This window comes from Zeus faber (assembly GCF_960531495.2).
Source record: "Zeus faber genome assembly, chromosome: 18".
Taxonomy (NCBI): Eukaryota; Metazoa; Chordata; class Actinopteri; order Zeiformes; family Zeidae; genus Zeus; species Zeus faber.
Genome location: NC_137210.1, coordinates 13,601,634 through 13,626,973, shown reverse-complemented (window position 1 = coordinate 13,626,973; position 25,340 = coordinate 13,601,634). Strand labels below are relative to the sequence as shown.

Sequence of the window (25,340 nt, the reverse complement as noted above, 5' to 3'; positions counted from 1 at the left end):
TTAGCACGGCGCCGGAAGGTCGACGGTAGGACGGCGTCTCCCCGCCTCACCTCGCACCTCGTTTGGCGGTCGGCCGCACAGTTTATAACGCGGCGCCGGGCGGGTGGGTGCTGGACAGCCAACCGAGTCGGGCTCCCCTCCTGCTCTTGCTACAGCGGTAGTTCGCTTGCCAGCCAGCGGGTCGGCTGCCGCCAGGCTCGCACCCGAGTGTCCGAGCGCGCAAGCCGTTCCGCATCCATCGCCATGGCGGCGTTGAGAGCGAGCTATCACAGGATTCTGGACGGGATCGAGCGCGCCCTGCCGGCGAGGCTGAGGCCCCTCTACAACCACGCAGCAGGTAGGACAAAACAACCCGCCGCCGAGCGAAACGCGCCGCCCCTGCTTCGTGAGGAGGGAGGAGGTGACGGGCGACGGCTGCCTCTGCGATCGGCGGAAGAGGCCCGGGGTCAGCGGAGCTGCCGATGGCCCTCAGCCGCCCCCCCCCTCCCTCCCTCGGTGGTAAAGCGCCCCCTGGCATCTTGTTTTTAGGCCGGGAAAAGGTGTCTCGTGGTTGGATCTCGCAGACCCTAATCTGGTGGTGTTAACGCCGGTTAAGCTCCAGGACTTTGGTTTTACAAAACAAATGATCGGAGATCCTATTCAAAAGGCCGCGTTCCCAAAACGGCTCAGCCACCACCGCATCCTAGTGAAGTGCTTGACCGGAGCACACCGATGATCATGCTTTTGGGGGTTTTTTTTCCAGGCGATAAGAATGAAGCACGACCTGATCGTGAACATTCTTCTTCGCCCCGCTCTGCGTGTGCCGGCGTCACCACATCCACACGCCGCACACGTGCGTGTTTGGATGCTGATATTGACATCAAAACGCACACTCGGATCGCAGGCGGCTGTTATATTATGGGGGATTTTTTTTGTTTTGCATTGTCTGTGCAGTGGATCAGAAAGCACAGGTTGTCAAGGGCAGTGTGTCTGTACCCAGGGGAGGTGATGTGAGCCGACTCCCCGAAAGATGATTGGCTGGCCACACCTATCCCATCCTACCTGCTTTTAAGCCTTTGTACATATTTTTGCACGATTTATTTGACTTTTTAACCCAAAATTTAGTGATATTTCTTTGTGTTGTGCATTTGGAAGCACAGAGTCCCAAGCGCCGTCGGATCTGCGCTTGGGACTCTGTGCTTCCAAATGCATCTGTTGTGTATCTATTACCTGATACACAGGTATTAGTCCGGCCGGGTTAGTGCTGCGTGTAATCTTTTACCCCAATTGGAAAGTGTCAAGAGGATTTGGCCGCATTGTGTGAATACTAGTAAAACGGAATCTCATTTTGTAAACTCTAGGAATTGATCATTAAAGTTGCCTGATGTAATAATTATTCTTATTTTTTATATTATTCTAGGACCAAAGACTGTTTTCTTCTGGGCCCCGATGTTTAAATGGGTAAGGACATTTTTGAACATTTTACTAATTCCATTGCTAAAAACTGGTTTCAATTTGATCCGGTGGGACTGAGAAGGTCACATTTTCAGAAATTCCCCTTCTCTCCTTTGGCGACAGGGTCTGGTTATGGCCGGCCTGGCCGATATGGCTCGACCAGCGGACAAACTCAGCGTCTCCCAGTCTGCGGTGCTGACAGCCACAGGTAAGGTGGCTGCAAGTATAGTGTTACTATTACTACTAATTCAGGAGGTTTGTGGTAATATTTTTTCGGAGGTTCAACCGTCCAAGTAAGGCAAAGGGTATCCAGTATGAGGAAAGTTTTTGTTTACACGTGTTGCAAAGATAAGGCAAAGTTTGACGTCGCTCATTGGACTGATTGAACCCCGGTGCAAAAGCATTGATTTAAAATACAGTTGACATAGCTGGCTGGCCAAGGAGATTTGGTTTATGTTTTAAAACCAAAAAAATATACTAATAATCTGTACACACATTTGTCATTTCACGCACCCACTAGTGTTGTTGTTTATTAATGTTTAAAACATTTGGATGGTGAAGAGGGAAGAGTAAGTCTCTCCGGTACGGTCACTCGAGAAGTTTCGCAATTTGAGGAAGGACGTGTTCTACTAATACCAGAAGACTTTCAAAAAGTGAGCCAGTTTTAAGTGATTTGGAACATTTCATAAATCCGTGTCACAGGTCGTCCGGGGCATCAGTCCAACGTGTGTGTTCAAGTTCAAGAGATTATTTGTCACATACACATACGGTCATACATACATGCAGTGAAATGTCATGACACCCAGTGATTACGCACAATAAGCTCTAAAAATACAAGTGTGTGTGTGTGCGTGCGTGTGTGTGTGAGTAAGTAAACAAGCCTATCAGGGGCTCCCCTGCTAGAACATACAGTACACTGGTAAATGTTTGCTGTGGTACATGTGTTTGTTGAATGACATGCTGAACTTTTTTTTAATTTTTATTTATTTTTTATTATCATTATTGCTCAGGGGTGATTTGGTCCAGATATTCTTTGGTCATCATCCCTAAGAACTGGAATCTCTTCGCTGTTAACTTCTTTGTTGGTGGTGCGGGAGGCTCCCAGCTCTACAGGATTTGGAAGTGAGTATAAGGACCCAGCAGGAGAAATAACATGCCTCTCTACTTCACCATTTAATATCTACCAGGGCTCCAGACTGACTTTTTCCACTAGTAGCACTGGTGCTCCCTACTGAAAATATTAGGAGCGCCGGCAGAAAATTTAAGAGCACCACTCAAATCGACATGCAATGCAACACAATAATCCTGCTTTATAGTCGCCGTAGTGTCGTTTAGTGCGCTCCCAATAAATGACTGACTACAATAAATATACAGACATTTAACTCTTTCTATCTAAATTGAACTGCCTTTCTAGTTCTTCAGACCCTTCCCTCAGGACTTCTTTGTAATGTTTACAGCAGTTCTTTCAGTTTCCCTTGGTGGTTTGTGCACAGCGCCCCTGTCTTTTTCAGGAGAATATCGCCACGACATCTCCAGGCAACGCACAAATATGCTTGTGCTCTCGCTGCCGTTGTGTGCGCCAGAGCCTTAAATAGACAATTTACAAAAATATCAATGTGCTGTTTTATATTTAAGCAAAAAGTTACAGTTTTGAAGTAGTGCTTTAACAGAAAAAAAAATATTAAGTTAAATGGTGCTTTTTTTTTTTTTTTTTTTTTTTTTTTTTAAACGACACCATTTAACAAATTTAAATATATGGTATATTAGCAGTACATTACTGTCATTAACAACCACGATGAGAGCCTTATCTCTCTCACTCTCACTCACTCACACACACACACACACAATTTCTTTTATCCACCAGCTGAGCATGTACAGACAGGGCCAGCTCTTCCTATAAGCGAGAGAGGGGATTGGGATTTATTTACACTATTCTTCATTAGTTTTTACTTATTCAATGTTCCAAGCAGCACAATGTAATCAGTGACTTTGAGGTGTAAAAATAGGTTTGAACGTTGATGTTGGGTTTTGCACCAAATACTATCTTTGTTCCAGATTTAGTCTTTAAATTTTTTTTTTTCTTTTAGATGCACTGGTGCAGCAACGTGTGCATGTTGAAGCAGGGTTTTCCTTTTTTTACTCACAGGCATAAGCAAGAGCAGAAGGCTGAGGCGGCGAAGGAGGTGAAGGAGGCGACAGAGTCCTGAGTGTTTGTGTTGCCAATCCTCTCCTCCAGTGGGTCTAAAGGGATTATACACACTGGGCACAAACCCTGCATCTTCTCCAACCCTTTCCATACCGTTCAATCCCACGCCACGAGCATTGTTTTACCACATGAAGTCCAACCTCCCCTGCAGGAACTGTTGTCCCTTAACGTCCTTGAACTCAGGGGACAGTAAGTCAACACAGTATGGTCGCCATTAACAGAGTATGGGGTATTTTAAAGTTGTACAATTTGCGATTGTACATTCTTATTTAATGTCCATGTTTTACATTGGCTCTTAACATAATTTCAGGTGTAGAAAACAGTACCTCATGTGATAATTCATTAAGAATGCTTGAATGGGTTGAAGGACTGTTTCTAAATCAAAAAATGAACTGTTTGTCCATTTTTAATTTGCTAACAATCTGTACCTCTAAAATCAAATCATTGGTCATCTCCATGGAGCATCTTTCCATGATAGCTTTAATAGTACCAAGAAATGTGTAATCAGTTCATGCGACAGTATTTTGATTAGATTCCTTTAGTCATAACTTCATTTTAATCATTTTTTTTGTTTAATCACTTATTTGAACAAGAGTGCTGATACCGATGCCATGTTTTACATAAGCAGCTCAGGTTAGGTCAATGTCTTGACTCTAAAAGAGCCCTCAATTAAAAATAAGTAGCCTTTGCTCATGAAAGTGTCGGTGGTTGCTGCGTCCTATGTAATGAGAACCTTTTGTGAGCCCTTTTCTTTTACATATTCACTAATCATGACCTGACTTTTAGCAATAACTTGTCCTGCTGAGTTTATCAGTTGTTACTGTTCTGTGGCCATTTAATGCTAATAAATCCTGTTAACTTGCATTTGTAAGCACGCTTGGCTTGGTCCCTCAAGGATACTTTTTGGTGCAGATTTGACATCACCTGATTCAAGCACTGTTTTGTCATTTCAATATATTTAGGCCGTACAAGTGATCATGGAATCAGGCTCGATCACTGGTTGCCGTTCACACGCCATGACTTCTTGAACCTTTCCATTTGGGAGCAGAGTTACAGGATACAAACTAAAATTAATCTGGGTTTAACCCAGATTAATTATAACCTTATAACAGATTCAATTTAAAACCCAAGCATTCATTCGTAAACAGGAATACCTGGATTTCCCATTTAACCAAATGTTCAAGACAACATGATTTCATAAGTGTCATGTTGCCGGTTCTTAGTCTTAAGTGACTTACTGATGTATCACTACAAGAAAGCACTGACCACAACCTGGTGGAAGGCCTAGGTGTGGCCACACAAAGGTACCACAGCATGAAGCATGGTTAACCAAGAAACATTTATTAAGAACCCAAACAAACAGCTTTAGCGTTTTCCCCCAACACGTGGTGCATTTCCCTTCATGGGCTTGGGGATCTTGGGTTTCGGTGCAGTCTTGGCTGGTGCCTGTAGACAGAAAAACAGTTAAGACTTCAGTTCACCACAAACATTTTCACAACTACAAAAAAATTAAAATAAAATGTTATAATCATGCGTTCCGTACACACAAAATATTGCCTTGAATGGAATCAACTCAGATTCATAACCGGACTATTGAGATGCTACATAAAAACAATATTTTTGCCTGAGTGCAGCACAACATTTATTCAAATAAGTTAAAAAAAAAAACTTTCCCCCTTTGCAAGGGTTAGTTTTTCCTGGCAACAAGTAGTTTTCAGACAGTACATGAACAACAGGATGAGTACACATTCAGTGTATTATACTAGATACATAATCCAAATTGTGTTTTAAATGCAGAGAACGAGACATACGTTTGTTTTCCTTATGTTAATAGATGGGATAATAACTTGAACTATTCCACCATACCAACAACAACGTGTGCTCAAATTGGAGTTCAAAACAAAACCCATTTTGATCTGGACCTCATTGTAACCTTTTCCAACTTGCCATCATCTGACCAAAATGTGATGTACTGCTTGAGTACAGCACACAGACTCAGCATCTTACCTTTGCACTTGGGGCAGTGGGCTTCTTGGTTGCCTGTTTTGCCTTCTTGGCCTCCTTGGCAGCCCTGGAAAATTGCAACAAAAGGTAAGTGACAAATTGACAAAGTCTAGAAACATCAACAACCCAAGACCATACAGTTTGAAACTAACATTTCCATCCCAGTAGTGATCTTAATGTAAAATATACATTATATGAATACATTATATTTGTCAGGATTTTTAAGAAAAGGTGGCAACAAAAACTTGCCATGAGATGGGTGCCTACTGAGAATAGAAAAATAAATCATGAAGCAGGCAATTATGGATTCCTTTTAAGTGTTTAGAAAAATATATTTGGGTTTCAAGATGCAAAATAAAAGTACAGGGAAGCAAAATGCAAATCTGGCTCCAATACTGCCTGTGAATAAATGTTTCCATTAGCTGACATTTTCATTTGGGGGATGTCGACTATTTTCATTTGGGGGATGTCAACTTTTTAGTTGATGGCCAAGTTGTCAAATTTGGCTTTAAATCAAGTTATGGTCTATTCTGCTCAAACAGACCCTGCTTTACATTGCACAAGCATTACATAAAAAAATAAAAATAAAAATAAAATATATATATATATATATACACACTGCGACATTAATTAAGCAGCATATATGTTCAACCAAAATCAAGGCAAGATTACTTCTTTCTACTTTGCCAATACATCTACTTGAGATTTTGATCAAATTTGAGTCTTTACTAGAAATGCCAACCTGCGCACAACATCCACTAATAGGTGGACGCCTATTCAGCCTGCACACTATAATGGCATTTATATATCAGACTTTGAACAAGAATTTGGTTAAAATTGGAGTAAACTTTACATTAAGTGTAACATTATGGCGGAATTCCAAGTTTGAATCTTTACAAAAGAGGATCCTCCAAGTTTAGAAAAAGGGCAAAGAAACCCCAAGGCAGATCAAAGGAAGAAAGCCTTTTTCTTGGTAGAAACTCTTTAAACTCCTTTATGCTGCCCTTTTCAATGGACTGGATTGCAGTTTGTTTGCTGTATGAGCATGATAAAGAGTGTAACACTATTCATATCACTGCCTTTTAGAGCGGTGAAAGTCAAATGTTATACTGTCTATGGTCAGCTCTGAAGGTTTGGCGTTTCCTCACCTGATGGCCTGCTCGCGCTGGGCCTTGCGAACCTCAGGCTTCTGGTTTCTCTTGGCCATGATCTCGGCAAGGGAGGCGCCAGTGATGGCCCTCTGGAACTTTACAGCACGGCGTGTGCGCTTCTTTGCAACCTCTTCCTGTTGAATTACCCAGCAAATTTATGAGTTGGATATAAAATGTTTTTATGTCTGAGTTAAACTATGGGATAATGTTTAATTGACTTGTTGCCCTCTTTCATTTGAGCATAAAAATGTTTGAGTCCCTTTTGTCATATTCCATTGTTTGATATCCTATTAAAATGTACTTATGGGATTGTCGCCATACAAAGCAGCACACTTCAAAAACGTTAGTCACTGAAAAAACGAATGTCAAGTATTAATCATATGGGGTGAAACAGGCTACAACAATTTGAAAATGGAGGTCAAATTAACACAAGGATAATTAAATCACACATTTAATAATCCCCATCACTGAACTTTTAACTGCAACACAGTGTAACCACATTATTTTAGCAAAGCAACCACAACGCTAATGTTACATTTACATTACATTTACATTTAGTCATTTAGCAGACGCTTTTATCCAAAGCGACTTACAATTGTTCAAACACCGACGGACGCAGCCATCAGGAGCAATTAGGGGTTACGTGTCTTGCTCAAGGACACTACAGCATGCTAGCAGGAGGAGCCTGGGATCGAACCAGCAACCTTTGGATCACTAGACCACCAGCTCTACCGCCTGAGCTACCATCCCCTACGTAATGTTCACGGTAAACGTGTGGTTCAAAGGTAAGAGCATTGTCAATTTTCAAAACTGTTTCAAGAAAAGACTGTTAGAGAACAGTGCAATGTGTAGGAGAGTATGGAGGCTGGCCAATGGTGTAATGTCAATAGAGACGTCAAGGGCCAGTACTATGATCTCCAGTTGGTCTGTGGCTACAGGTGTGGAGTGAGCACTGTAGCCAAGACTGTAAAACACAGTTCAGCTACAGCACATAACACAGACAGGCACCATGCACACCAGGCACCTGTAGCCAAGCTCACGCAGGGATGTCCTGCCTTCACAGGGAGAAATGACCAGTCTCCTGTGAATTCACACTGGTTACTTACAGACTGGCCCTTCTTGTGCTTGCGCCTGTACAGCACAGTCCAGTTGATCTGTCTGGGGTTCCTCTTGGACAGGAAGGCGGACTCACACTTGGCGTTCAGGAACTGGAACACCTGAGGAAAGAGAATCGCTCTTTATTAATCCCCAAGGGGAACTCAGGTGTCCAAGCCAAAGAGGAAAAAAATAAAAAAAGGAAATGTAGGTAAACACATGTCGACGTCTCAATATCAGCAGGTGGAGGTGCAGTACAGTAAAATCTAGTCTTAACAACAATGTATAGCAATAGTAAGTAAAAGTAAATACCAAAAGTATCAAACTTTTCTCAAGAATCACAATCTGATTATCTGGGAAAGTACAATTTAACGCACAAGTAATTTCTTGTGAAGGCTGGCGTATTGCTGTATATAGAGTATTACAGGAAATACATTATATTTATTATACGTGGCAACATGGTTGGCAATATGGGTTGTGGATATGGACGGGGTGTTCTGAACAGGATTAATATGACAAGGTTGTTGGTAAAGTGCACCAATCATGCACAAAGTCCATGTTTAGGGTTAGGGGTTAGCCCTAACCCTAAACAAGAGCCTTGGAGGTTAGAAAATATTCACCCCGTCTACGCTAGCTGACAAGCAGTAGCAAGGCGCTAGCAAGTGTAGCATTGCATGGGATTCCCTCGAGCAGACATGGCCTGGACCCGGACAGCTGCTTTTATTCACTTTATTTTCTAGACATATCCACTTGGCCCCGACAGCCACCGGAGCTATCGGTGAAGTGTAAGTCATGGCGACTGGACAACGTGAAGCAAGAATTCGTGTTACCTTTCCGTCTATCCTGGCGTATCGGCGGCCATGGCCGGGGTATATTTTGTACCCGCTAAAGCTGCACAACTCGACCCTGGAAATGATAAATATGAATCATCATTGTAAGAAAAACATTCAGTCCAACAACGCCGCCCGCTATATTAAGGCAGAGTTGATAGAAATGCTGAGATGAATCTAGATTAACTTCGCTGGACTCACTTCATGGCGGCTACGAGAGGGCACGAAACCGGAAAGAAAGATGGCGGAAGCGGAAACAGAATTATGTGACCCGCGTCATTATTTATAAACGTTTTTTTATTTTGTCGAAAACATTATCATCCTTCTAATCAGCACACAGATGTAGTAATCGTATTCAATAAACGTGTATATATTTTTGCAAGTTCGTTATTCAAGAAATCAAATTTCAGATCTTCTGTGATATTATACACATAGCTGTTCTGGTAGTATAATATGATGAGGATTATTGTGATTATGCTTCAATTATGAATGAATCAATTATTATCATTATTATTATTATTATTATTATTATTATAGCTGCAGGCAGCAATACACAGGGTCCAGGTTAACCGCGTGAGTTACAAATTATAGTTTTCAGAGTTCCCCCAAAACGCAGCATCACTTCCTACCGACATCAGTTACAAAGTTCCGACTTCACGCGTAACGCAGGGCGGACGTTCTGCCCACTGCTTCTTTTTTGTCCTCGACTTTCTGCCCTTCTTTGGCATCTGGAAAACGAAAACACACAAACAATACAATTCTTTCATCGCACAACTAATAACACAATTATTTCTAAACTCAACAAAAACATCTCTTGAAATAAAATAAATATCTGGGGTAAAACAACGTGAATCACAGTTATCCAAGTTGCATTGTATGCAGCACTACTTCCGAGTTTTCCAAGTTCCGTGAACACACCATCACTTCCTGCTTTTGGAGAACTGTCAACCAGAGAGCTGCGTCCGTGTGTTCGCGTCTTCTAACAGAGAACGAGTCCACTAGTTAATGGATCGCGGATGACGTCGCTCTCTTGGATGGATAAAAATATATATATATGTATTTAATAAATGTATTTTTCATATTCGTCACGTTTCAGGCAGTCTTTTCAAGATTCAAGATTCAAGATTTTTTATTTGTCACATACATATACATACTTCCATACATATATGCAGTGAAATGTAATGCAACGCACCCGGTGATAGCACACAATATGTCCTAGGAAAAAATAAAATAAAATAAAAAGTAGAAAATTCCTTTCTAATAGACCGACTAACTGACTCCTAAAACGTAATACAGTAAGTGGAATACTTATAGAATAAGATAAAAAATATATAGAATAAAATACATTGAAATAAAATGGAATAGGTAGAAGGAATATGCCTATGTATATACAGATATGTGCATTTAAAGTTTTGCGATGCGTTTATTGTGCATGTTCGTATCGCGATGATGATGAAAATATGATTGATCGTGCAGCCCTACAATGGTTCGAATAACCTCCCGGAGACGATAACCTGTACATTTATAATAAATTGGATGATGGTGTCACAAAGCACCCCGCCCCACAAACCGATCAACGTATGCCAACGTTCTTCCAACTTTCGGGAAATTTGCAACGGTTTTTCACCAATTCCTGCTCCAACTGTGGGTCCACGGGGATCCGACTCGACATCTGAAACGCCCCGGTTCAAACAAGACAGCAACCATGTCCTTGGGCACGGAGGTTGCCGTGATCCAGACGCTTTTAGAATGAAAAATGCCAAGGAGAAAAATAAATATGGAAAATAAATAATAAATAAATATTGAAAACAATAGGGTGAGCACCGTGGACTTACGTCGCAACCCCCCAAATGCGAATGACACACGATGTCACAAAGCGCCTCGCGTCACAAACTTATCAACGTAAACTAAAAGTCTTCACCATTTCTGTCGGTTTTCACTAATTCCCGCTCCAAATGTAGATCGATAGGGCTCGATCTTGAACCACGAGAGGTCTGAGACGTCCCGGTTCCGACGAGACCTCAACCACTCAGCGATTGTCGTGTTCGAGACTTTTTCGCCCCCCCCCCAAAAAAAAAAGAAAATGCCAGGGAGCGCAATAAGAAAAAGAGCGAGGTCAATAAACGTAAAGAAATAACAGTCGAACCCGTCAAAAGAAAACCCCGGCGGGTCCGTGACGTTCGAAACTTCCTACGTCACAGTTGCGTCGCGTTCTTCATTCGGCGCAGGCCGTTATTACCGCGTGGACGCCGTGCCGCGTGAAGCGACGCGCATGCGTCGGCTCCTCGACACGGTGAGGAGGGAGGTCCCAAGCGGGACGCACCGGAGCGTGTATCAGCGCGACGGACAACTGGAGCCAGTGCGCCGTGACAGTTTGACGCGAGCTGCCGTTCAACTGCAACGGGGCGGCGTCGTTGCCGCGTTCCATTGAAATTCGGTCGTTTCGAGTCGGCGGTCCCCATTTCCGAACTAAACGTGTTCTGTCGCTTCTGTCCGGGTGAATACCGACGCCGCAGTGCAGTTTACACGCTGCACACGTATGTTAACGTAACATTAAAAAACTACAGTAGTTGAATGTTAATTGATGTTGGACGTGTTCCTTAAAAAAAAAAAAAAACATGCAAAGCGAACTGAGTTCATCGCTAACGGAGTACGCCACCACGGGCCCGAGCGATCCGACCCGAAATTCGGATTTGGAATTGCAACTTCGGCGGCGGTTCCTCCCGCAACCGTTCCGCGCGGGAGGTCGGAATTGTCCGAGTTCTGACGTAATTGGAACGCAGCACGGGCGCCCCCGCCCCATTGTTACCGCTTGGCTACGGGTGCCGCCTGGTGTCGAGGGCGAGCGGGAAGAGGGAAGCGGAAACAACCTTTACCGGTTTGGGGTTGAAATCCGTCTCCGTTCCAAAGGAAAACAGCCTGGAAAACAAACTGGCGCATTTAAATGGGGGTGTCTAGGTATCGTCGGAGTACATTAGTTCCAAGCCGGCGGGTAATAACCGATGGTGTTAGCTTAACCGCGACCCGGCGTCAGTTCGCTATTACCCGGTAAAAACGTCGGCGCCCTGTCCAGACCCGTCGTCGCCGAGAAAAAACTAAAATACATTAACTGGACCGTGTCGGGCTGCACGGCAGGTTCTCGCAAGATGGGTGTATCGGACCTGCACCTCGATACGGCCAGCGGTGAGTGACGGTTTCAACGAGGAGAACAATGCGACTCGCGGTATATGTACCGTTAGCTGCGGGTGTTGTCAACGGTTACCAGCCCATGTGGGTTAGTCAGTACAGTGACTGTGCTACATCTCCGGGGCGGAGGTCGTAACATGGAAGATGGGACCGAACCTTGCTGAGATATACTCAGGGTACTTTACACAACTGGCAGCTAACAACACAAGCCTGCATTGCTCTATACATTTGAATAAACATGTTTAAAGAATGATGAATATGTTACTGGCGTCCAAAGAAATGTGTTTGCCTGTGTGCTTTAAAATAGATAGATAGATACTGTAGCTATAGACAGACAGACAGATAGATAGATAGATAGATAGATATAACAGCAGCACAAATAGGGACAACAATCAACAACAGCAACAACAACAATAATAATAATAATAATAAATACTGTTGATAAATAGTGTTGACACTCATAACAATAAAAATCGATGTTGCATATGCTGTAAATTGTGCAAGTATGCATATATGTGTCAAATAAAATCAGTACAAAACAAAATGTTCATAACAAGGTTCATAACCGGTCCATCTCAGCATTCCCGCCAGACGATCCTCATCTTGATCGCCGTGACCACAGTTGGGGTGATTTCTGTTTCCTTTGCGTTCTTTATTTTAGGGCCTGTGGTGGACCTCTCGGCCCAGGGTATCCCAAGGTTGGAATCCAGTTTCACATGCTCTGAGGACACGCACACTCTCATCCTGGATCGAAACAACATCATGAAGCTGGACCACCTGGAAAAAAATCCAAGACTACAACAGGTAGCTTTAAGTCCTTTATCTCCAGTTAGTCAATGTGTGTGTGTATAGGTCCACTGTAGCATACTCCTTATTGTGTCACATCATTCTTCCAGTCTGCCCTTCTGTGTCTTTGTCTCTAGCTCTCTGTGGCCAGTAACCGTCTGGTACGAATGATGGGGGTTTCTCGACTGACAGAACTAAAAGTTCTGAATTTGCCCAATAACAGCATTGGTTACATCGAGGGGCTCCGGGACCTTCCACAGCTGGAGTGGCTTAACCTGTCCGGTAACAACATCAAGGTGAGTGAATGCCCCATAAACTGTTCCGTTATTGCTTTCATACATTTATTTTGCCCGTCCGATGAACGGACAGAGGTTTTCTCACAGATTGCCCACACTTTTGTTTAGGTCATCGAACAACTTAACAACTGCGTTTCCCTTCAACACCTGGACCTGTCGGACAATAACATATCAAACATTGGTGATCTGACCAAGCTGCCAGCCTTAAAAGTTAGTATTGACGCCGGTAAAGTAGTGAGCGTGTCTGAAATAGTATGTTAATCCACCCATTAAGCATGCGGTTATAATGTGAATTGTATTTATCAGTCCTCCACTGATTTTTGCGCCATATTTTACAGACACTTTTGCTCCATGGGAACAGCATAACAACGCTTCGTACAGTTCCTGCCCACCTACCCGTCCATTTATCAATTCTCTCCTTGGCAGAAAACGAGATTAGGGATCTGAATGAGGTAATACATTTTTAACTTGATTAATGGAAATAGAAGCCTAACATGTTGGTTGATATTTGGAATTGTTCTTTTTTTCATGTGGTTCTTTTAATTGCATTGTTGCACTGTAGGTATCATATCTATCGCCTCTTCAAGAACTGGAGCAGCTCTCTATAATGAGCAATCCTTGTGTCATGGCAACCCCCTCGTTACCAGAATTTGACTACAGACCATATATAATGAGCTGGTGCCTGAGCCTGAAGGTCTTGGACGGCTACGTCCTTTCACAAAAAGAAGGGTGTGTACAGTGTAAAGTCTTGTGCCATTGAAGGTTGCAACCTGAATTAAATATAGTAGTTTCATATATTAAAATGCTATTTCTTTTGCCTGATCTTTCTGATAACAGTTTAAAAGCCGAGTGGTTGTACAGTCAGGGCAAAGGTCGCACTTACAGACCAGGTCAGCATATGCAGTTGGTCCAGTACCTGGCGTCTGTTTGCCCCCTGACCGCCTCCCCAGCACTGGAGACGGCAGAGGACGCCAAACTGGAGAAGATCCTGAGTAAGCAGAGGTATGTTGCAACACTTCAAAAGTGTTAGGTACATTTGACTCATGCCCATGAGAAATTATTTAGAATATTAAGAATAGACTGAAAGGTGAACAGTCACTCAGGTGTGCACTATACCAGAGTCCTAAAGCGTATCGTTTAAAGTTAAGTGGACAAATAACCTACGGGATCTGATCTACCTATTCAGGTTTCACCAAAGACAGCTGCTGCAGCAGACGCAGAGCGGCTCTACCGGCCCTCCTCGCCCCACTCAGTTAGACGTGGAGAGACACAGCCACCAACACATAATTCCTCGAGTGGCAGTTCCGGAAGAGAGGCATTCCACAGCCTCTGTTTCATCCAGCAGTGACCGGGGTAAGATCAGATAGGACTTTGTCATAAGCGGAATGTTCAAATATAAAGTGCTCCCTCTTGCCTTCCATTTCGTCACACTTTCTCGATTTCTGCTTTCAGACTGTGCAGCTGTGCAGTACAACAACTGGATGAGGGCGGACTCCTTCCACCAGTCCGTGCCCGTGATTCGCAGCCCCAGAGGTGCGGACGAGTCCCTCTGTTTGGATGATCTGCAGACGGACGAAGACAAACTCAGCGGCAGCTTGCTTTCCTCAGAGTCCACGTTTCTCCCCATCTCCCTCGAGCAAAAGCAGGGGCCAGCCCTCTCCGAGAGCGAGGACGAGACGGAGGCGTTTGAACCCGACTCTCTGGCCCCGGAGCGCCCGCCCCCGACCAAACCGACCGACCCTGAAAAGACTGTTGCACGTAGAGGGGATGAGCGAGACACGAGTATTTTAGAAGAAGGTCGTTTAACAGCAGGTTACGATGTGGGTGCTTGTCCACCAGCCGCCAGGACTGACCAACAACAGAGCGACCCGCCGCAAGAAACATCCTCCGACTGCGGAACACCGGTGAAAGTGGACGCGTGGCCCAAGCAGGAAGGCGTAGCGGCTGGTGCTGGTGAATCTAGAGGAGATGGAGCAGCGGTCCGAATCCAGTCGTGGTGGAGGGGAATGTACACTCGCAAATTCCACCCCATCGCCAGAGAAGTGCGCAGCGAGATCCGCCTGCGCAGGATGCAAGAGCACATCCTCTTCCTTTCTGGAGAGTTGGACAGGTACGTCGTCAACCGTCGCAGGACATGTACGTGGTCTGCAAAAACTAACACTGTTTGTTGCATCCCTGTCACTTATTTATTTGGAAAATATGATAAAGATACAAAGTGCAAAAGCTTTCCATTTTTACTTTGATCTTATGTTACTGCAGGATGCAGAAGCAGTATGATGAAGAACGGTTACAGAGGCTGGTCCAAGAGGAGGCTGTGAAGTTTCTATGGAAACAGGTCAGAATGCCAAAACAAACCATACTGTACCTCGAGGAACCAGGCATCATCATTTACTTTGATGACAACTTTTAGGATTTCAGGTTAGCTGGTGTTGCCAAATACTTTTTTTAAATCAGTGTTTTGCCCTCTTCCTGCAGCTCCAGTCCGTGCAGCAGTGGCAGCATTCAGTCGAAGAGCAACTCACGAGCATTTCCAAAGGCGGAGGCCAGTGTGTGACTTCCACCCCTGGGCTCCATATTCCTGCAGCACCAGTCGCCTGCAGCACCACAGAGCCAGCCTGCACCGAGGTCTCCTTCCCAGACTCGGGCTTCCAGTCCACCAGCGAGCAGCAGGCAGCGCAGGAGGACAGCTTCCTCAGCAGCGGGACGGTGGGCTCCCTGGAGACGGTGCGAGCTTTAGCCCTGGTGAGGCCTGACCGTGGTGGCTGCACTGGAAGTCCAGATTGCAGCCTGCTGGAGCAGTACCTCTCGTCTGTACAACAGAGGGAGGACGCAGAGGAGGGCGTGGTCAGCCACCTACCTGAAACGCCTGAGCCCGCTTCACCCTCCTCCCAGCTCGCCTCTCCCTACTCCCAGTCTGCCTTACCATCCTTCCAGTCTGCCTCGCCCCACTCCCAGCCCGTCTCGCCCCACTCCCAGCCCGCCTCGCCCCACTCCCAGCCCGCCTCGCCCCACTCCCAGCCCGCCTCGCCCCACTCCCAGCCCGCCTCGCCCCACTCCCAGCCCGCCTCGCCCCACCACCAGCCCGCCTCGCCCCACGCCCAGCCCCCTCCACAGCACACCCGGCCCCCCTCACCCCACACCCAGCCCGCCTCACCCTGCTCCCAGCCTAACACAACCCTACAGATCGGCAAGAAGACACCAAGTGGGGAATCAGAACAGTAATGCACATGGAAAACCTATGAATGGAACTGTGTTTAAAATCTACCCCAACTTAGGTACTTAGACGTGTGTCTACTTCTAAAAAAAACAGCATGTCTGAAAAGTGCATTCATACTCATTACCAACTCAATTGGGAATGAGTAAAACTCAATTAGGCAAACTGTATGAGGTACTTTCATTTAGAAATTCTATGTGCGGCTAACTGAAATAAATAAAAAAAAACAAGAACTTTGGAGGAACTCTGCAAATGTATTCTAGTATTCTCATCTTCCTTTATAAGGAGTTACACTCTTTCTCTCTGGTATTTGTTGGACAATATTCCTTAATTCCAGCAGACATTATGGGGGGATGTAAGTCACAATAAGCCTTTACAAAAGGGGATTGTATTGAATAGTTCACTGTTGTTGAAGCCCTTATAGACAGAAATAGTATTGGATTAGTAATCAAGATATTCTTTAGGATTGATCACCAGTACTCATGTAGCCAATAGAAAATGTTATGTTTGTGAGCACAAACTATATTATTGTACCCGAGCAAATGCTTCCATATCTTGATGGATCAATATGATTTCTCTGAGTATTTCCTCTGGCAGTATTTATCACTGCATGTGACTGGATAGAGTTGGTACGCAATGAAAGTGGGAACATGCTGCCTCAGACAGTAACAAAGACCAGAAGTCCAAATGCAGTCATACTGTAAGTGGATTACGAAAGGCAGCTCTTGATGCATCCAATACTGGTTAAGATGCCCCACAATGCTTGTTTTATTTGCTGTGTATGTCCATGTACTATTCCATTTTTTCTGTGTAGCACTTTCAGATTGTTGATTAAATTAAAAGTGTATTATCAATAAAAATGTATTTTATTTGCGAGTTATTTCTGAATGAAGAAAATGTACAAAGGACAAATTTGGATGTACTATGGAATTTTATCCAGAAGGTAGTAAATGGCATAAAAAAATCACTGTGTTGGAGAGAGGTATGGCAGGGTCTGGTGAATAGCTTTCTAAAAGGCCAGGAGCAAATTACTAAGCAACCTCGTGATATGTGGCCGATGCACATTTATGTTAATATTTAGCCTAACATCCTGTAATAGAGTCAAACACAAACAAAACAAATCCTTAAACAAGCGAAATTAACTCCATCACAAAATACAAGACACACACTCACTGAGCATGTATTAGGAACACTATACTAATACTAAGTAGGGCTTCCCTTTGCTCTCAAAACAGTAACTTCTTCTTGGCATGGATTCCACAAGATGTTGGAAACAATCCTTTGAGATACTGGTCCATGTTTACATGATCGCATTCACGCTGGGAATCTCCCGTTTTGTCACATCCCAAAGGTGTTCAATTGGATTCAGATCTGGTGACTGGGAAGGCCACTGAAGAACATTAAACTGTCATGTTCATGAAACCACTTTGAGTCGACTTTTGCTTTGTGACATGGTGCATTATGTATTATCAGTAGCCATTAAAAGATGGTAAATTGTGGCCATGAAGGGACGCACATGGTCATTAACAACACTCAAATGCGCTGTGGTATTGACGCGGTGATTGATTGCTATTAATGGTCCCAAAATGTGCCAAGAAAACATTTACCAAACCATTACACCACCGCCACCACCAGCCCGGACTGTTGACAAGAGGCAGGTTGGGTCCATGGATTCATGCTGTTGGTAAATTCTGACCCCACCCGGTACCATCCATGTGCTTCAGCAGAAAAAGAGATTCATCAGACCAGGCTACGGTTTTCCAGCCCTCAACTGTCCAGTTTTGGTGGCCGCAGCCTCAGCTTTCTCTTCTTGGCTGACAGAAGTGGAACCCGACGTGGTTTTCTGCTGTTGTAAGCCCATCCGCCTCAAGGTTCTACGTGTTGTGCATTCTGAGGTGTTTTTCTGCTCCACCACAACGGTACAGAGCGGTTACCTGAGTAACCGTAGCCTTTCTGTCATCTTGAACCAGTCCGGCCATTCTCCGTCGACCTCTCTCATCAACAAGGCGCGTTCATCCGCAGAACAGCCGCTCACTGGATGTTTTTGGTTTTTCTGCATCATTCTGAGTAAACTCTAGAGACTGTTGTGCGTCCAAAACCCAGGAGATCGGCAGTAACAGAAATATTCAAAGCAGCCCGTCTGCCACCGACAATCACGCCACGGTCGAAAACACTCAGATCACATTTCCCCCATTGTGGTGGTTGATGTGAACACTAACTGCAGCTGCTGACCAGCATCTGCATGATTTTAAGCATTGCACTTCTGCAATGCATGAATAGGTGGGTTTACAGAAGCTTTTACCCAATCTACCTTGGGTATCACGAGGGAGACATGATCACTTCATTACTACATTATAACACATTCATTGTCAGCTTTGGTACCTTTGCAGATACTAAAAAAAAACAAAAAAAAAAACAAAAAAACATATTGGAATCCAAAATAATATTACGACTGTACAACATTCCATTCTAAAGTTCTATTTATTATCCAGCAGACGGCGCACTGTGCAGTCAGTCCGCCGTTCCGCGTCTGGAGCCTGGTCACACCGTCCGGGGATAAATCCGCCGACGTCTTCCCGACCAGGCTCACCATGGTGTGGCTTACAGCGTGTAAGTAGGAATATGATCATATCGGAAATAATAATAATAACAATAATAATAATAATAATAATAATAAAAACACACACTGCGGAGGCTTTCTAGTGTGAAAACGCGTGTGTATTTCTGCGCCTTTGTCGTCTTGTCGACGCCGGGAGGGATCGCGCTGCCTTTCCAGCCGATATCACCCCACGCCGTATGAACCAGCGACGGGGAATCACGCGGTCCCGTAACGCTCACGTCGCCGATACTTTGTTTGTGTGTCCGAAGACGCCGAGGAAGAGACGCCGCCGCCGCCGCCGCCGCCATGGTGACGGCGGAACGCGCCATGGGCCCGGGCCACGGCCGGCACCAGGGGGTCACCGTGTGCCGGAAGCTCTCCCGATACGCCCCCATCTTCCTCCTCCTGGCGCTGTCGTGCCTCGTCTTCCTGCTGCGCAACATGCACACTCTGGAGGTGAGGGCGCCGGGGTCGCGGCGGGGTCAGCGTCTTTGTCCGCGGGTGTGACGTCACGTGCCGTACGCGCTCGCTCACGGGGTTCGGCACCCACTTCCGGTCGAGTTCAGCGTCCAGTGAGATGGTCGCGGGTCTGAGGGAAGATGCCCCCCCGCGGCCCCTACAGGCCGCCCCCCGCACTGCAGCAGAGCCCCCCCAGCGTCTCCACCGTTTCAGTGACAAGGAGGGGGATTCGCGGCGCCGCCAGGTTCTGAAACCACGTGGATCATCTCGATGAGTGTGTGTGTGCGTGTGTGTGTGTGTGTGTGGGGGGGGTTAGTACTCCGCCAGGGCAAAAGAGCTGGACTTGGGCCCCGGGCCCCCCGCCCCGGGCCCCGGGCGCTGCGCTGCGGCTGCCCACTGCTCCTGGGTATAGGACGGGTCAAACGCTGAGAATATCCGTTGTGTCCGACCTGTAATATGACAAAGAAATATTCTATCAATTGTATCGCTCTTTTATCGTTATCTTTTTTTTTTTTTTTCACACCACCCATGAGTGAGTTGCCGAATAATTTAGAATTGAGAAAAATAGACGCGTGATTATAACATGTATTTTCTATGATGTTCTATTTTATTCTTTTTTTTTATACATCTTAATTTTATATAAAATTCAATAAAATTGTATGGGTTAATAAAGCATTGGGATTTCAAAAATTGTATTCGCAGGCTCGATTTAAGAGTATGTTATGAGGGTGTGGCGGGCGACGTCAGATTGCCTCCCGAGCCAGATGTGGCCCGCGAGACCCCCCGATCTAGAAGCACATCAGATGCCATCAAAGTACAAACGCAACAAAAAAAGTTCCAAAGGCTCCAGTGCTGTCCACTCGGTACAGAGTGGGCGGGTTGGAGAGCTGAGGGTTTCATCACTTTTACTGGTAATACTTTAGATCTTGGTCAGCTGGTTCTGGAGTCTTTATACTTTACCAACTAAAACATTCACAGTGGACCATTACCTCTTATTATTAACATTTTAAGGATTTTTTTGTGGACAAAGAAAGATAAAAAAAAAAAAAAAAAAAAAAGTCCAAATGTTATTGTCTGTCTGACTGAGGGACAGGAGTGCTCCTTCCGTCCCCCGCCTGGTTTCTCATTTAGCCAGGTCTTCAGTCTCATGTCACAGGACGTCACCTCCGCCGTAACGCTGCCGCCACCTCGCGCTGCGCCCTCTTCTCTTCCTCCTCAGAACCTGAGCTGTCACACCGCTTCGACCTTCTACCTGTTGCAGAACAGCATTCACTCTGCCTTCTCCGCGGACGGACCTCCACCCCCGTACCACAACCACACCTTCTGCAACCACCTGGGCCTGGAGCCTTCTCCCGAAGAAGCGCTGGAGGAGCGCTACCTCCTGGACTCCATCGCCTGGCCCGAGCCCCCGCCCCACTCCGCCCCGACGCCGCTGCGCCAGACCAGCGACCCCGTCCACAGCCTGTTCGCCATCCTCCCCAATAACGGGCGGCGGGAGTGGCACGTGGGCGAGCAGCTGGAGGCGCTCGTCCAGATGCACGACTTCCAGGGCCGCCCCAAGCGCTACGGCGGGGACTTCCTGGTGGCGCGGCTGCACTCGCCGGAGTGCGGGGCGGGCGCGGCGGGCCAGGTGGTGGACCACCGCAACGGCTTCTACTCCGCCCTGTTCCCGCTGCTCTGGGAGGGCTCCGCGCGGGTGGAGATCACGCTGGTGCACCCCAGCGAGGCCGTGGCCGTGCTGCGCCGGCTGCGGGAGGAGCGGCCCGACCGGGTGTACTTCAAGAGCCTGTTTCGCTCGGGCTTCCTGTCGGAGACCACCGTGTGCAACGTGTGTCTGCCGCCGAAGCAGCAGCCGCTGTGCAACTACACGGACCTTCACACCGGGGAGCCCTGGTACTGCCTGAAGCCCAAGATGCTGGGATGCGACACCAGGATCAACCACGCCAAGGGGGGCTACCAGAAACACCTCATCACCAATAAAGAGGCGCTGCTCTTCCAAAGGTCTGTAGCATATCCTACACTATTAATAATATTGCTTTTTTTTTTATTTATTTTTTTATGTTTACAATGTTGTCGTTCTTCTTTTTATCTCTCTCTCAGCAATGTGAACATCAAAGTTATCATACACGCCTCGGGGCCCGACAGGATCAACGTGCTCCCAAAGAAAACGGGTAAACACCAGCGGGAATGTGTGTTGTGTTTTGTGATACGTAGCGAGGTTTCATAATGAGGTTTTTTTCGCCCCCTTCACCCGCAACGTGTCCCTGTCGTGTTTTGAGATAAAGCAGAGATAGAGAGCAGCAGCACCAAGCCGGAGTCGGTTAAGTTCGTTCCCTCCGGGTACTACTACCACGGTTCCTGGAGGCCCCTGAGCGGGATTGCACTGCGGCAGTTCAACGACTCCTCGGCCATCGCGCAGTGTTTGAGGGGCAAGGTGCTCCACATGTACGGAGACTCCACCGTGAGGCAGTGGTTCGAGTACCTCAACGCCTTCGTGCCAGGTGGGCGTAGGACCACGCGACTCTTTTTTTTTTTTTTTTTTTTTTCTTCTCCGTGTTCTGCGCATTCACCCTTTCGCGCTTTCGCCCTTCCGCAGAGCTGAACGAGTTCAATCTGCACAGTCCCAAAAACGTGGGGCCGTTCATGGCGGTGGACAGCAAGCACAACATCCTGCTGAAGTACCGCTGCCACGGCCCCCCCATCCGCTTCTCCACCGTGAGCGCCAACGAGCTGCGCTACGTGGCCAACGAGCTGGACGGCCTGACGGGGGGCCCCGACACCGTGGTGGTCCTCAGCATCTGGGCCCACTTCAGCACCTTCCCCGTGGACATCTACATCCGCCGGCTGCGCCACATCCGCCGGGCGCTGGTCCGCCTCCTGGACCGGGCCCCGGGGACCCTGGTGGTGATCCGCTCGGCCAACTTCCAGGTCCTGGACCAGGAGGTGAGCCTGTACAACAGCGACTGGTTCTCGCTGCAGCTGGACGGCGTGCTCAGGGCCATGTTCAAGGAGCTGGACGTGCTGCTGGTGGACGCCTGGGAGATGACCCTGGCGCACCACCTCCCGCACGCCCTCCACCCGCCGCCCGCCATCGTGAAGAACATGATAGACCTCTTCCTGTCCTACACTTGTCCAGAGAAGTGAAAGAGCCAGGTGGTTTTGACGTCGGGGCGGTGGTTGGGGAACGGCCCATTTCAGGGAGATTGAGTCAGCAGACGATAAATGCTTTGCCAAATTTTAACAACGTCCAGTGATACGATAGTGTTGCCATCAACTAACTCACAGATCAAATGCAGCGATAATAATACAGTACAGACTGTTCAGTCTGATGCTAAATGTTTTTTTACTATTTAAATTGGAACATTTTACCTATGAGATATGTGTGTTATTCCAGCCTGGTACTTTTATCTCGCTTTTATTTTCTAATTTTTTGTTTCTCACAAACGATTGTTTCTGTGTTTCTCAAAGAGCGGAAAACCATCCGGCCAAACAAAACTGAGCGACACTTAATGCAGCGACACTTTCAGATGAACCACAGGAAAGTCTCCTCATCGTGAGGTGTTGATGTTACGTCAAATCACTTTTGACTCTGGATGCTGAGTACATGTAACGTGAAGTACTTAGAAGCTTGAGTGGAATGTTGAATGGAATTATTTTACTTTCACCAAAGTATTGATTTCTTCAGGTATTTCTACTTTTCTAAGGAACAGGATATATGTAGTTATTTGGCAGTTCCACATTTTGTCTTATTTTCGTCTTCAGTATTAAAATGTGGACTTCTGTTTAAAGATCCATTATTGTAAGGACATTTCTCACTTGATACAATGAGTGGTAAAAGTCCTATATATTATTTATTATTATTTTTTGTCGAATATAAAGTCATGTTACATGTTGACCAAGGATTGTAAAATGAATTAACCGACTTTAAACCTGACGTTTTATGCAATCTGTAAGATTAAGTGAAATGAAGAAAGAAAAAAAAACCTCCTCTCTGGGTCATATTAATTGTGACATGGCCTTTGCTACACAGTGGTTAGGAATAATCACTCCATCCAACAAAAGATTTTTTATCCTTGTTTTCTGAGCTGTGAAAAGGAAAAGCAAATTTTTGTTTTTTAAATGGAGTGTGGCTCAATTCTTGATGAACAAGAGTAGGAGGATGAGGTTGTTTATTGAGCTAATCCCTTGCAATGAAACGCATACTCCACATTTGGGTTTTAAGCATCAAGTTTGATTTAACATAAACAATTGCACCTTAAAACTGACAAAGCACAGCCATGGTGAGCAGGTACTAATAATCCTGTTGGTTGTGTGTGATCGCCAAATACTTTCCGTGGCATGATGTTTATACAGTATGTATTTGTCCAAATGATAGTATTTTTTGGATACAGTAGTTGTTGAGCGGATGAACTGACATGGCCTTTTTAAATGCAAAGAATTTTCGGCTTCTGTGGCGCAAAGAACAGTTGAGAAGTAGAGAAGACCATGAAAAAGGAAGTTTGCCTCCCAGACCTTTTTGAAATTGTTCCGATTATACTTGTGTATTCACAGTGAACACGACCGTGTTTTTATTCCGAGCACATGGAATGCTTTTACCAATGTTTACAAGCCCGAAAGCTTTTGCTGTTTGTCAAAAGTTGCTTTTGTCCGACGTTCATCATGCAACTGCCTTATCCTTGCCTTGAATTGGCCGTCGCTGCCTGTTTGTTTCGTTTTGCTTAAGTCGGATTCAGAGACGCAAACCTTTTAGGCGGAAAAGCGCAGGTGCCGTGCTGTTGTTCCCGCGGTCCGTTATTCCAAAACCCGCAAATAGTCCGAAAAATGTCCGGTTGGACATTGACGACACCCTAACCCTTACCATCTCTAACCTTATACCTAAACCTAACGTTCTCTAACCAGACATCTTTTGGACTATTTGGGTTTTTTTCCGATAATGGGCCGCCGGAGCAATGGGCCGTCCCCAAAGCAGATTGGATGCAGTAGTGGGATTGTGTGGGCGGATGGCTGACTCAGCTAGTTCAGAGAGGATCACATGTACAGTATATTCAACCCAAAAAGTCTCATTGCAAGAGCTGATGTGATCAGTGGACACAATTCACGGTTTAAGTATTTATTGTATAACTTTTTTTTTTTTTTTTTTTCTGTCAAAGCAAATGTTTCATTGCTAAATCTGCCCAATATCTTGCTGCCTGTTCTCCAACGATGCATTGAAGATCAAATACTGTACGTTTCTGTGGAACCATTATGGAATAATAAGCGCTGTTGGTTTTTTCATACTTGTTCTAAATGCGCTGAAAGGGGGGCTCTGGTTTGATGGAAAACAATCAAAGTTCAATCAACGTTGAATGCCAAAAGAGAAGCACAATAAGAGGGTGCTCGAGGGATCTCAAATGGTTATTAATAAATAACTTACAACACGACGACCTTTTTAATGAAGAACGGTGTCTCACGCCACGCCCCTGGCCGATAAGGAGATTCTGTGCTGTGTAACAAGGTATTTATTGTTAAAACAAACCTGACTGTTACTTGACTGAACCACCAGCTCCGCCCATTTCACTTATTGTCATGGCACTATTGTACACCCACATGAAAGATAATGAGTTGCATTTTAATTTTACATTTTGACTCACAGTTTGAATAAAGATGACAATAAAACAAGAATCTCTTAATAAAATGTCCAGAGCCTTCAATTTGCAGTTTCAACTGCTTAGAAAATGTTGATTGAATACTGCATTGAAATAGTATTTTAGTAGATAATGGATATATCTTTTTTAAAATATAAAATATACGTATTAATATTTTTAAGGATATTAAATGCAGTGAAATGTAATCTTTAGTTGTAATAGGATTTAAATATTATTTGCCAGTTAGCATTTGAATGAAATTGAGTAAAATGTAAAGTAAAATCCCCTGGCGTTTTCATATTGTCAAACGCTGATGCATGAAAGACAAATGCAAAATAATTAGAAACTTAGTTTGAGCCAATCTTTGGACACGTGTTAAATGTTAAGTAAGATTGAAGATTGCATTATTTTGTTTCAAACAATTTTTGCATGCAATGAGCTTCCATATTGAAGCGA

General features: G+C 45.3%; 5 protein-coding genes across 7 annotated transcripts in view; 4 read left to right on the top strand and 1 right to left on the bottom strand.

Annotated features, from left to right (window-relative positions):
- The window catches only part of mpc2b (mitochondrial pyruvate carrier 2b), a 4,512-nt gene extending 8 nt beyond the window's left edge, over positions 1-4,504 (top strand). Inside the window, exons 1-5 of the mRNA XM_080019182.1 lie at positions 1-337; positions 1,400-1,440; positions 1,558-1,642; positions 2,445-2,556; positions 3,581-4,504. The exon at positions 1-337 is cut by the window's left edge and continues 8 nt beyond it. Of these exons, the coding sequence (XP_079875308.1) occupies positions 244-337; positions 1,400-1,440; positions 1,558-1,642; positions 2,445-2,556; positions 3,581-3,641 (393 nt within the window). The 5' untranslated portion in view covers positions 1-243 and the 3' untranslated portion in view covers positions 3,642-4,504. The remainder of the gene's footprint in view (positions 338-1,399; positions 1,441-1,557; positions 1,643-2,444; positions 2,557-3,580) is intronic.
- The window catches only part of asb11 (ankyrin repeat and SOCS box containing 11), a gene marked incomplete at both ends in the record, with an annotated part of 142,967 nt that extends 124,694 nt beyond the window's left edge, over positions 1-18,273 (top strand). Inside the window, one exon of the mRNA XM_080018829.1 lies at positions 18,225-18,273. Coding sequence (XP_079874955.1) covers positions 18,225-18,273 — 49 coding nt within the window. The remainder of the gene's footprint in view (positions 1-18,224) is intronic.
- rpl24 (ribosomal protein L24) lies at positions 4,961-8,960 on the bottom strand. Its single transcript, XM_080019181.1, has 6 exons — positions 8,922-8,960; positions 8,721-8,796; positions 7,902-8,012; positions 6,793-6,929; positions 5,648-5,711; positions 4,961-5,086 (listed from the first exon to the last, which is right to left on the bottom strand). The coding sequence occupies exons 1-6, from the start codon at positions 8,924-8,926 to the stop codon at positions 5,006-5,008; spliced, it is 474 nt and encodes a 157-aa protein (XP_079875307.1). The 5' UTR covers positions 8,927-8,960; the 3' UTR covers positions 4,961-5,005.
- Positions 11,575-16,210, top strand: cep97 (centrosomal protein 97; the record flags this gene model as incomplete). Its single annotated transcript, XM_080019476.1, has 11 exons — positions 11,575-11,903; positions 12,568-12,710; positions 12,830-12,988; positions 13,097-13,198; positions 13,327-13,440; positions 13,551-13,717; positions 13,826-13,990; positions 14,175-14,341; positions 14,441-15,098; positions 15,248-15,323; positions 15,464-16,210. Exons 1-11 carry the CDS (start codon positions 11,867-11,869, stop codon positions 16,208-16,210), a joined length of 2,535 nt encoding a protein of 844 aa, XP_079875602.1. The 5' UTR covers positions 11,575-11,866.
- A 497-nt stretch (positions 18,274-18,770) lies between the features above and the next one.
- On the top strand, positions 18,771-25,124 carry nxpe3 (neurexophilin and PC-esterase domain family, member 3). Of its 3 annotated transcripts, none has more exons than XM_080018721.1 (6): positions 18,771-18,812; positions 19,071-19,257; positions 20,480-21,261; positions 21,361-21,431; positions 21,549-21,761; positions 21,857-25,124. In XM_080018721.1, exons 2-6 carry the CDS (start codon positions 19,108-19,110, stop codon positions 22,402-22,404), a joined length of 1,764 nt encoding a protein of 587 aa, XP_079874847.1. In that variant the 5' UTR covers positions 18,771-18,812; positions 19,071-19,107; the 3' UTR covers positions 22,405-25,124. The 3 variants fall into 3 exon arrangements, with proteins under 3 accessions (XP_079874847.1, XP_079874846.1, XP_079874845.1); XM_080018720.1 differs by having other exon boundaries at positions 21,546-21,761; XM_080018719.1 differs by having other exon boundaries at positions 21,540-21,761.
- The last annotated feature ends 216 nt before the right edge of the window (positions 25,125-25,340 follow it).